The 12,384-nt window shown below is 37.8% G+C and overlaps 1 protein-coding gene across 3 annotated transcripts in view; it reads right to left on the reverse strand.

Annotated features, from left to right (window-relative positions):
- LOC111146475 (metadherin) overlaps positions 1-12,384 on the reverse strand; it is a 60,345-nt gene that overhangs the window by 8,452 nt on the left and 39,509 nt on the right. For all 3 annotated transcript variants that reach the window (XM_022502031.1, XM_022502029.1, XM_022502030.1), the window contains 2 exons: positions 8,331-8,455; positions 1,883-1,990 (listed from right to left, as the gene is read on the reverse strand). In XM_022502031.1, coding sequence (XP_022357739.1) covers positions 1,883-1,990; positions 8,331-8,455 — 233 coding nt within the window. The remainder of the gene's footprint in view (positions 1-1,882; positions 1,991-8,330; positions 8,456-12,384) is intronic.

A 12,384-nucleotide genomic window follows, 5' to 3' on the forward strand; every position in this document is an offset into this window, starting at 1 on the left:
TTTTTTTTTTTTAAGATTTTATTGATTTATTTGTCAGAGAGAGAGAGAGGGAGAGAGAGCAAGCACAGGCAGACAGAATGGCAGGCAGAGGCAGAGGGAGAAGCAGGCTCCCTGCTGAGCAAGGAGCCCGATGCGGGACTCGATCCCAGGACCCTGGGATCATGACCTGAGCCGAAGGCAGCTGCTTAACCAACTGAGCCACCCAGGCGTCCCCATATCAAACATTTTTAAAAGGAGTATTAGAATACTGAAAGAACTTTCACAAGTTAATGACCTTTGCCAGTAAGTTGAAATATATAGATGACATCTATCCCACAAAATTGCTTTTAAAAGGAACTTACCTAATCCACAAACCAGAAAGTAGTCTTAGTAAAGGCTGTAATTTAAGTCACAGAAGTCCAGGAAGAGTTTGGCTAAACAGAGCTCAGACAGTACGACCAACAAAAGACAACTGTCAACAGTTCTCATCAGCTAGCTCCCCTAACAAGCGCCCTTATTACATACATAGTTTTAGATTTTCACATCTATTGGTCTCAGTTACGTTAACCTTAACACCCAACTATTACCGTGAGAAACAACTAGTACTGAAAATGGATTAGTGTCACTTACGAGGGGCTGTGCTTCCCTCAACAAAAAATGAATGCAATGTGTATTTCTTTCTTTCTTTCTTTTTTTTTTTAAAGATTTTATTTATTTATTTGACAGACCGAGATCACAAGTAGGCAGAGAGGCAGGCAGAGAGAGAGAGGAGGAAGCAGGCTCCTGCAGAGCAGAGAGCCCGATGTGGGGCTCGATCCCAGGACCCTGGGATCATGACCTGAGCCGAAGGCAGAGGCTTTAACCCACTGAGCCACCCAGGCGCCCCAACAATGTGTATTTCTTTAAAAAGTCTTATGCAGCAACTTTTCCCGAAGAGAACAATAAATAGGAAAATTACTCTGTAGGCTGTCCTCTAGGAACTCTGGCTATCTCCTACATTTAAAGGAATAAAAACAACTAGCCACATGGCTATAGGTAAGGAATAGATTTTCCTAATTTGTAATGTAATGGTGATGCTGCTTTCAAAGAGAAACCCATGCATACTTCTAGTCATCTAGTATTTCCAATTAAAATAGCTTTGTTTCCATCTATACTGTAATTAAAAAAATTTCCCAATAGGAAAGAGCCATGAAAAAAAAAAAAAAGAAGGAAAATGGAGGAGTAACATACGTTGAAAGTTTCTGTCAGAAGCCAAACAAGCGGAAGATTCTAAGATGCTAAAAATGGAGAGCAAACTCAGAGTAAGTGACACTCCACTTGTGACCCACATGGCTGTACTGGGCTAAAATTCTAACTTGCTAAATTTGTTTTTCAAAAGGCATTTCTGTATGTGAGAAATATTGTACCTTTTTTCCATTTCACCTTAATATAAACCAAAATGCATCTAATTTAATTTATTACTTTTGGGTTTATACCTTTGGTATGATTTTTTTAGAGCAATACTGTTATTATTACAATAGGATACAAAAAAATCTTTAAAACATTCTGTGACTTTTTTTTTTTTTTTTTAAATATTTTATTTATTTATTTGAGAGAGAGGCAGTGAGAAAGAGCATGAGCGAGGAGAAGGTCAGAGGGAGAAGCAGACTCCCCGTGGAGCTGGGAGCCCGATGCGGGACTCGATCCCGGGACTCCGGGATCATGACCTGAGCCGAAAGCAGTCGTCCAACCAACTGAGCCACCCAGGCGTCCCTAAAACATTCTGTGACTTTTTGAATGCTACGTAAGTAAACCTATCTCCTATATTGTGTCTTTCATCTACAGTCTTAGTATCTACGTATTACCTTTTCACATTTGAGCAGTAGGTGCTTAGCGAATGACATCTGTCGTTTTGATACTGTACCTGTGCAGGAGAGTTATCTTCGCCTTGCTTCTTCTTTTTCTTTTTTTTCTTTTTAGATTTCCCAGTTGGAAGAGCTCCCTCTCCCTTTTCTTTATCATCATCTGAAACCTGATGTTAAAAGTGAAAGTATTCAAGTGAACCAATTGGTTTAGTTTTCATTATTCACAAATTATGGCATAATTTCATTCATTAGGCTCAGTCTTTATCTCCCGAACGCTAAGTAAGAATTTACTGTATAATTCTTATGAATCTAATGATAAAATGATAAAATGAATCTAAAATTACATATTTAAAAAGAACAAAGTAGATGGAACTTCATTCTCCTATTGTCTATGATAGACCACTTTTTTTCCTTACATCTTTCATCCCTCCCTGCACAGTAAATTAGAGAGCTGTGCAAGACTTGGTTTTTTAAAACTCATTGGATAAGTGACTGTTTTATTTCAGAGTTTAAATGCAGAACTATTTGCAATAAAACTGAATTTAACCCTGTTAAGAGAATGACAAGCTACCAAATGGGAGAAAATATTTGCAAACCATATATCCAACGAAGGACTTGTGTCTAAGACTACCTAAAGAACACTCAAAACTCAAAAGTAAACAAACAATCCAATTAGAAAATGTGTAAAAGATATGAACAGACATTTCATGAAAAGAGGACAGACAGGTGGCAAAGGAGCACATGGAAAGATGGTTCAACCTCATCAGGCATTAGGGAAATGCAAATTAAAATCACAATGAGTTCACTACACACCTATCAACACCTCAAATAAAAAACAGTGACAAGCAACTGCTGGCAAGGATTCAGAGAAATAGGATCACACATTCATTGTAAACAGGAATGTGAAGGGATACAACCACTCTAGGAAACAGTTTGGCAGTTTTTAAATACACTAAATATGCAGCTATTACACAACCCAGGGACTGTACTCCTAGCTACTTATCCCAGAAAAATGAACACTTATGTTCACACCAAAACGTGTACACAAATGTATACAGCAGCTTTATTCACAATAGCCCCAAGCTAAGAACAATCCTGATGTCCTTCAACAGAATGGTTAAACGAGGCGTATCCCACCACAAAGTAAAAAAGAAGTAGTAAAAAAGAAGTAAAAAAGAACCAACTCATGATGCACACAACAGTCTAGATGAGTGTCTAGAAAATTATGCTGAATGAAAAAAATAACTATGAAAAGGTTACATGCTGTATTATTCTATTCATAGAACATTCCTGAAATGATAAAATTATACAGATGGAAACAGATTACTGGTTGCCAGGGGTTACCAGGGGGTTGGCGACAGGAGGAAAGAAAGGGTGGCTATAAAAAAGGGCAACATGAGGGGTCCTTGCAGGATGGGAATGTTTTCTGTACCTTGATTGCATTAATGTCAATATCCTAGTTCTAATACTGTACTGAAGTTCTTCAAGATGTTACCAACTGGGGGACACTGGATAAAGAGCACAGGGGATCTCTCTGTATCATTTTTCACAAGTGCCTGTCATTCTACAGTTACCTCAAAATAAAAGGCTTAATTAAAAAAAAAATTGAACTTGAGATGGAAAGTCACTGAAAGTAACATGCCACATGACAAAAGCAGTGAATTAGACCAGTTTAATTAGTATTCATGACAGCCCTTTACATATAACATCTAGTTGGCCTTTTCTATGAAAAAAATGCTTTTTGTTTCTTCTGTACAGATGACAGCCAAGATTCCCAGCCTATCCTTCTAGGATGAAATAATGGGGTAACTACAATTTCTCTGCTCAGCAGCATAGTCATTAGGATGACTCTGGAGGTCTTGTGAATCACCAAATAGTTCACAGAAATTACTAGCAGATGGAAAAACAAAATCTTATACAAACTTAGCTAAGAGATGTTTAGTACAAGTTGGTTGCCAGTTGTGGAGAAACTTCCACAGAAGTTTCACCATAAGCTCATAGTGATTAAAATACCATGTGAAAAAATGCATCCTATAAGGAATATTCAGGTCACAAGGACTCTGGTCGGTCTGTTTCTCAGCCAATTAACATCCAACTGTAAGAGAAATGTAGTTCCTTATGGCAAAACACTATTTTTTGCTCATGGGGAAGAAGGCTGAAATCAACTCCACACCATATTTTAACTCACACAATAGAACAGACATTTTGCCACATATATTTTATTTTATTTTAAAGATTTTATTTATTTTTTTGACAGAGAGAGATCACAAGTAGGCAGAGAGGCAGGCAGAGAGAGAGGGGGAAGCAGGCTCCCCGCTGAGCAGAGAGCCCGATGCGGGGCTCGATCCCAGGACCCTAAGACCATGACCCAAGCTGAAGGCAGAGGCTTTAACCCACTGAGCCACCCAGGTGCCCCTTGCGACATATATTTTTAGATTATTAAACATTACTGATAAACTTAAAATTCCTTTGCACCCCTTCCCAATTCCCATTTCCACACCATCTCCCCTAGAAATAAACCATTACCATAAACTTCTTTTGTGTCCATCCACTCAAGTTTCTTTTTATAAATTCTTGTGTGTTCACACATACAAAATATATAAATGGTATCATACTGTACACCTCTCTGTAAACCTGTCCATCATTCCACGTTTTTGAGATTCTATTCATGTTGATATTAATGTAACTTATTTAATTGATTTTTAACATCTAATATGCGACTGTACAAACCTATCCCATTTTATTTCTCCATTCCTTTACTGATGGGCATTTAGATGGTGCCCCATTTTTGCTAAGAAAAATGAAAGACGATCTCTGAATATCTTCTCAGAAAAAGAACTGCAATGATATGTAACAGTCTTTACTCCATTCACTGATTCTACTCTGTAATTCTGATGATTGGGCATAAGGAAGTTTTAATTAGAGAAACAGATTTTTGGTTGCACATTCCCTAAACATTCAACAAATATCAGAATGATTACTGTGTGTTAAGATACTGTACCAGGAAGCTTTTCTTTCCTAAGAGACTTTATTTTCTAGAGCAATTTTAGGTTCATGGCCAAACTGAGCAGAAGGCAGAGATTTCCATATACTTCCTACCCCCACACAAGCACAGCTTCTCCCACTATCACTATCCCTCCCCAGAGTGGTACATTTGTTACAACTGATGAGTCTACACTGACACACGATTATCACTCAAAGCCTCTGGAGTTTACCCTAGGGTTCACTCTTGGTGTTGTACATTCTACATCTTTGGGAAAAACGTATAATGACATGCATTCATCATTACAGTGTCTATACAGAGAAGTTTAACTGCTCTAAAAACCCTCCATGATCTACCCACTCATCTCTCTCTCTCTCCCTAACCCCCTCAACCTTCATATTACCTATCACATTCCCCTCTACACTTATTTACACCCTTAGTAATAAATCCCATTTCTTTTTTTTTAAGTGTTTTTTAAAAGATTTTATTTATTTATTTTACAGATAGAGATCACAAGTAGGCAGAGAGGCAGGCAGAGAGAGAGGAAGAAGCAGGATCCCTGCTGAGCAGAGAGCCCAATGTGGGGCTCGATCCCAGGACCCTGGGATCATGACCTGAGCCAAAAGCTGGGGCTTTAACCCACCGAGCCACCAAGGTGCCCCAATAAATCCCATTTCTTTTTTTTATTTTTTTTTTTAAAGATTATATTTATTTATTTGACAGAGAGAGAGATCACAAGTAGTTAGAGAGTCCGACAGAGAGAGAGAGAGAAGCAGGCTCCCCGCTGAGCAAAGAGCCCGATGCGGGGCTCGATCCCAGGACACCGAGATCATGACCTGAGCCGAAGGCAGCGGCTTAATCCACTGAGCCACCCAGGCGCCCCATAAATCCCATTTCTACTTCTTCCTTTCTCTGGTCTCTAAAGATCAGAGGTACTACCATTCTCTTATACTAAAGGCCAATCCACTCATGTCCAAGTTTCCCCCACCTCTACTGCCAGGATCTTACTCTATTAACCAAATCTCCCATTTATGTTTAACCTTTACTTTATTCTAGATCCTTTCCCTCTGTGTCTACAAGTAAGTTAAAGCAGGGGTTGACAAACTACAAATCTGGCCTGATGCCAGTTTTTGCAAATAAAGTTCATTTCCATATTGTCTATGGTTGCTTTTGCACTACTGGATGGAACTTTAATAAAAAGTCTACCGACCCTGCACTAAAATCTCTATCATTAAAACACTGGGTGCCTGGGTGGCTCAGTGGGTTAAAGCCTCTGTCTTTGGCTCAGGTCATGATCCCAGGGTGCTGGGATCAAGCCCCACATTGGGCTCTCTGCTCAGCAGGGAGCCTGCTTCCCTCTCTCTCTGCCTGCCTGCCTTTCTGCCTACTTGTGATCTCTCTCTCTGTCAAATAAATAAATAAAATCATTAAAACCAAACCACACCAAACCACACAAACACCCCCAACAAAACCCTTCCTGATACTACAGTGTGCTCTCATCCACTACCTCTCCTCCATTTCTATCCAAACTTACTTTAGAAAAATCTTATAATTGTTACTATGCTTTTCTAACCATTTACTCAGCTTACTGCAATATGGTTTTTGGTTCAAGATTTCTAATAAAACTGCTCTTAATTACCAGGGAGCAAGAGTCTCAGCCTCTGTGACCCAGAACTCTCTTCTCTCAGTCTCTTTCATAGGTTTTTTTCTCCTTAAATGTTGGGAGTTTCCCAGATCCCTATGCTCATCCCACAGCTCTCTCAAGTACGCAGATTCTTCCTAAATATTTCACCTACTCTCACAGTGTTTAATAACCGGATACTGATAATGTCCCAACAGATCTTTTCCCTGAGCTTTAACCTGGCACAAAACCGACTTCTCTTACGCATTTCAACAAAACGCTCTGCATTTAACAGACCCTAAATGGAACCAACTACCCTTCCCCCAATTAACTAGCCTTTGCTCCTGTATATTTTCTGTTGGGAGGACTACTTCCACCTTCCCAGTTATCCAAGCTAAAATCCTGGAAGTCATTTTGATGACTTCATTTTAAAGAGATTTTGATGATATTCAATTCTAATCATACGTTCTGCGGATTTTATTTCAATGTATTTTTCAAGTCTGTTCTGTTTTCCGTGTACCATTCTTACCACTACTGCCATGGACTACTAAGCAACCTTTAAACTGGTCCTCCTGCCTTTTCTCACATATGCCTCCACTCCTTTTTCTACATGGGCTGCCAGTGTAACCCATGTAGAAAAAAACACTCTAGCTTAAAATCCTTTCATTACTTATAGGATAAAATCTATGGTTTTAAATATGACATTCAAGAACTTCTATCATCTGGTCCCTGCCTCCCTCTCTAGTTCTAGTTTCTGACTATTCTTTGTTTCACATTTTGCTTTTACCTCTAGGATGCTTTTGCTAAAACTCCCAAGTGATTACCTAACCCTCAAGACCTACTGTAACAGGATTTTTACCTGCTGATGTGCTGGTCTCCTTCCTCTCCCCCCTAGCCAGACTATAGGCTCCTTGAAGGCAGTAACTGTGTCTTATTTATGTTTCTCAACTAACCAATACCTGACTCATGGCAGATGTTCAATTAGTAGTTGTTGAATACTAATGGCCTTAGTATCTTCAGAGACTCTTTGACTTTTCACCCTTATTCCTATAGCCAACCAGTCGCAGTCTGATCAGCAGTTTTGTATCTCTAGTAAACACCACTTTCACTTATTTTTCAAAGCTATCAATTTAGTTCATTATCTCCTACCCGATTCATGTAATTGCCTCTTTAACACTTACACCAAAATAGTACAAAATAGCTTCCCAAGGTTTCTTTCCACTGCATCCAGCCAGATTTTCCTAACCCTACTGATAATTAGGTTATTCCTAGTTTAAAAGCTGTTGACACGTTATCACTTACAGAATTTTACAAAAATGTAGCAAGGTATGTATCATTCCTTTTATTTATTTACTGAGTGCCAAACATGTTGCTAAAGCTCAAAAATAAAAACTTCACGGTCCCTTTCTTTAAGGAACGTATAGTCTAGAAGGAACGTACCTTTCATCAACTGATTCCACACATGTGTATTATTTACCTCTCCACTAAATGATTTACTATTTTCCTGCCTTGATGGCTTTTTCATGGTGTTCTCAGTCTTGTCTGCTGCTATGAAGCCTTCCTAAATCTTTCATTGGCCACCAATCTGTTCTTCTCTAAACACACTAAGAGTTGATATATTATAATATCATGTATTATTAATTCTGATGAGGAGAGGAACTGTGTTTTCTTATCAGTGCCTAATAGTGCTTTCCACATATCAGAAACCTCGGTAATTTGTGGAAAGAGAAAACAGTGATAGAAAGAAGGCATGCAGGCATAAGGATTGAAGCAAATAAAATCAGAATGGCTCGGAAACAATTCTACCACTGAATGTATTTATAATACAGAATGTAACCCCTAATAATTATAATATAGTTGGGTGCACAGAGAAATAGACATACTCGCCAATGCCTTTACTCACTTTTTGATCATCAGGAATTGGTTCCTGGGACTTTAGAAGTGAAGCTCTTTCTTCATCTACCCAATTTCCCCACTCTTCTGCTGGTGCATTCCAATCAGAGCTGGGATCAGCAGAAGACAGACCATCTAAAATTTAACAGTGTGAATTAGGTATCTATCATTTCTGCCAAAAACTAAAATGCAAAAACTAAGATTCCTTATGTTGAACTAAGCTATAATTTTAAACTATTGTTCTTCCTTCCTTCTCCCAAGCACATTTTAAGAGCTAGAAGAAAACCCAATAATATGATGGTAAAAACCTTTGCCCCACTTGTGCTAGGCACATCATATGACTAATCAAATGGAATTGCTAAGAAACTCTAGGAAACTTAAGAATTACCCATTTAATTTCACTCTGCCTAATTCCTTTGTGATCAACCTCCTGAGTTTGGTCTCTTTGTACTGTTTATGTCTAACTTGGTCTGGTTCCTGGTCATTTTTTCCCTTTCGTCATTCCATTTTTGTATTTGATTTATTTTCTAGGATACATATCAGTAAATCTTTGACAGCGGTGCCAAAATTATGCCCCCCCATCCGTCCTTTTACACTACACCTCCTCCCCTCCTTAGGAGCTTTTTAAGATTAGGTTCTTCTTCAAATTCATCAAGTCATGACAGAATATGTAATTTCTATTTCTAAAAATTTCCTATTTTTTTTCGAAATAATTACTTTATGACTTTTAATGGCTGTAATCCCTTCTTACTTTAATATTTAATCTGTACCTTCTTACATTTTCCAGATTACTCAATGCTATTTTGATAATTCCAAAATATTCAAGTCACATTCAGGGCTTCTATCATCTACCCTCAAGAATAAATTTTTATTCCAGACTTTTAGATTCCTTTCTTTCACTCTAGAAGGCAAAGAATTTTACCTTCTTTGGGAAGCTATCACTTGCTTATTCTATAAAGGGTAAAACAGTCTTTGGCTTTATCCTGGTTAAGTAGCTCTCAAAGTCAATTCTTCTCTCCTCTCCCTGGATTTCAGAAATGCTTCCATATCTACTTCTGCAATGACTACTTACAGCCAGGTTTCATTTCCAGAGGTTTAAAGATGATAGGAGTTAAGCTCTATTTCTAAATGGAGAACAAGTAATTCCAGCCCTGCTTTTTTGAAAAATCCAAGCTTTTCCCATTAATGTCAAATGCTACTTTATTAACTACTGGGTTCTTTCACATACACTTCAGTCTGTTTCTGGAATTTCTATCTTATTTCACTGATATATTCTTGGGATGGTGTGCCTTATGTAACTCTGTATTCCATTTTAGTAACTTGAATGACATCTGCCTGATTCTTATTTTCTTTGCTATTCTTATTTTTTCATGTGAACTCTAATATTTTTATTTAAACAGGAGGTGTTATGATACCTCATGAAGGCTTTAAAAACCTATGTTTTGGAAGAATATAATGACCTGGGAAAATCCTCACAGAAAAAAAATAGACAAAATTGTCTTTAAAACATGATCCCAAATTTATATGAGAAAGAGATTGAAGAAAATAATATAGTAACAAGAGATATATCTTAATAGTGGAATTACAGAAATTTCACCTTATTAAGCACTTAATATATACTAGAACTTGAGCTGGGTAGGTACTAGACATAAAAAAATTAGTACAATATACTCCCTCACCAACCCCCGCCCCCAACATGGAGCTCCTGGTCTTATCTATTCAGAGATGAAGATAGGTAAGTACAAGACACATTTACATACAGAGTGAGACTTTCTGTCACAGGGGTATAGAAAGGGAGAAGAGGGGCTAAACCAGTAGAGGACAGAGAGAGACTGAAAACATAAGAATTGGTAGTCTAGTGGAGGAAAAACATGGAACAAGTGATGACAACGATGAAGTATGTTACAATAAAGGAAGTCCCTTCCTAATTCTACTACCATGAGCAGGAATGCACAGGCAGCACTACACAGTATTAACACAGGGATTAAGAGCATGGACCTTGGAGTTGACCAGATCTATATCTGAATATTGATCTACCACTTTGTAACTATGTGACATGGGTCAAATTTCATTATCTTAGTAGGTTATACACTAACTCTACAGGATGGCTGAGAAGATTATACTAGATACACCTAAAGCAGTGCTTTAGCAATGCAGTACGCGCTCAATGAACGGTAGGTGCTGCGTTTATGTAGCACTGATGACGTTAACAAGAAAAAGCCAGTTTCTAAGCTACCAGGCATACACAACTAAGAATTTCTTTTTCTTTCATTCTTTTTTTTTTTTTCTTAAAGATTTCATTTATTTATTTGACAGAGAAAGACATAGTGAGAGAGGGAACACAGCAGGGGGAGTGGAAGAGGGAGAAGCAGGCTTCCTGCAGAGCAGGGAGTCCAATGTGGGGCTCAATCCTAGAACCCTAGGATCATGATTCAAGCCAAAGGCAGAAGCTTGACTGAGCCACCCAGGCACCCCTAAAAATTTCTTTCTTTTTTTTTTTTTTTAAAGATTTTATTTATTTATTTGACAGAGAGAAATCACAAGTAAGCAGAGAGGCAGGCAGAGAGAGAGGAGGAAGCAGGCTCCCTGCTGAGCAGAAAGCCCGATGTGGGGCTCGAACCCAGGACCTGGGATCATGACCTGAGCCGAAGGCAGCGGCCCAACCCACTGAGCCACCCAGGCGTCCTAAAAATTTATTTCTTACAACCCCAATAAATCTCTCAGTAAGATACATTTGGTGTGTCGTACCACAGAAATTATTTTTACAAGTAGAGAGTCATCTAGTAGACGTCTGGAACCAACTGCTCATCTTACAGTAAGCATTCATTAAGAATACTGTTAGGAGACCTGAATGTCACAGGTTTTGTTTAAACCTTACAAATAAGAAATGCAGATTTGGAAAACTGCTCTCCATAAGCCAGGTCTCTAAGACCGTTGGCCAGAAACGACACTTTATTTTCTTTTATAAGAAAAAAAGTTTAGGTAAGTGGGTGGGCAATATACTAACATAAAACTATTTTCTTAATAAATATGGTGGTGTGGAGGGATAACAGGTAAATATCTAGTAAATATTTCATAACATTACTTTTTTAAAGGCTTAGATAACCAAGAAGGTTGGGGAATGACAGCAACCTATGGTTTAACTTCTATAAGAACATTAAGAGAAGCACAAATCTCTACTGGCTTTATAAAGGTTTATAGTGATTTTTTTCCAGGTTTATTGATTTCAGGTTTGTTCGTTTGTTTTTGTATTAATTGGGATCAAATAAAACTACTTTATAAATCAAGAGATCACCTAAACATAAAAGTTGTCACCATAAACACATAATTCTTAAGATTCACGGGCCTAGTATGCTAATAAACTTTCCTTTAAGGAAACTATGCAGTATAGTTTAATTCACTGGATAGTTTTCTCCATTTATAAACAGAGTAACTTCTCATTTCTCAAAATTCTCCCATTGGTTTGCAGATATCTTTTCAAATAGCTGTATTAGTGTCTTTTCAAAATGGTAAGGGACTTATCTATTTAATTTGCTTGAATAATGTTTTAGGTTTAAGCATCTCATAGATAATCACTTATTTTATCTCAGTTAAAAAAAAATGGCTGTCAGTCGTTTTTGGTCAGAACTTATTTTAGTATTAACTTTAATTCAACAAAACAATTATGTTAGAAAGACTCCAGTGTTCAAACAGACAATACTAATTAACTCCACTGAGTAGACAAATGTTGCCCCAGAAGAATATCAATAGCAACATAGCACTGACTGAACATTTACTGTATAATCAGGCAGTGTTCTAGGTGCTATATATACACTTTATCATTTAATTCTCTCACAGCTATGGGAGAACTATTCTTTTTAAAAATGATGAAACTGAAGCATACAATGACCACGCTACATACCTAAGGGTAAAGGCTAAGTATTCAAACCCAAGCAGTTGGTCCTCAAAACTCTTGCTCTCAACCCCTTAACTATGCTGCAGCAAATTCATTCGCTCTGGTGTGCCAACAAAAACAAAATCCTATCAAAATCGGACTTGTTACAGGGGTTATGATGATGTTGTTC

The sequence above is a fragment of the Enhydra lutris genome, unplaced genomic scaffold (genome assembly GCF_002288905.1).
Source record: "Enhydra lutris kenyoni isolate GAN:26980312 unplaced genomic scaffold, ASM228890v2 scaffoldscaffold14, whole genome shotgun sequence".
Taxonomy (NCBI): Eukaryota; Metazoa; Chordata; class Mammalia; order Carnivora; family Mustelidae; genus Enhydra; species Enhydra lutris.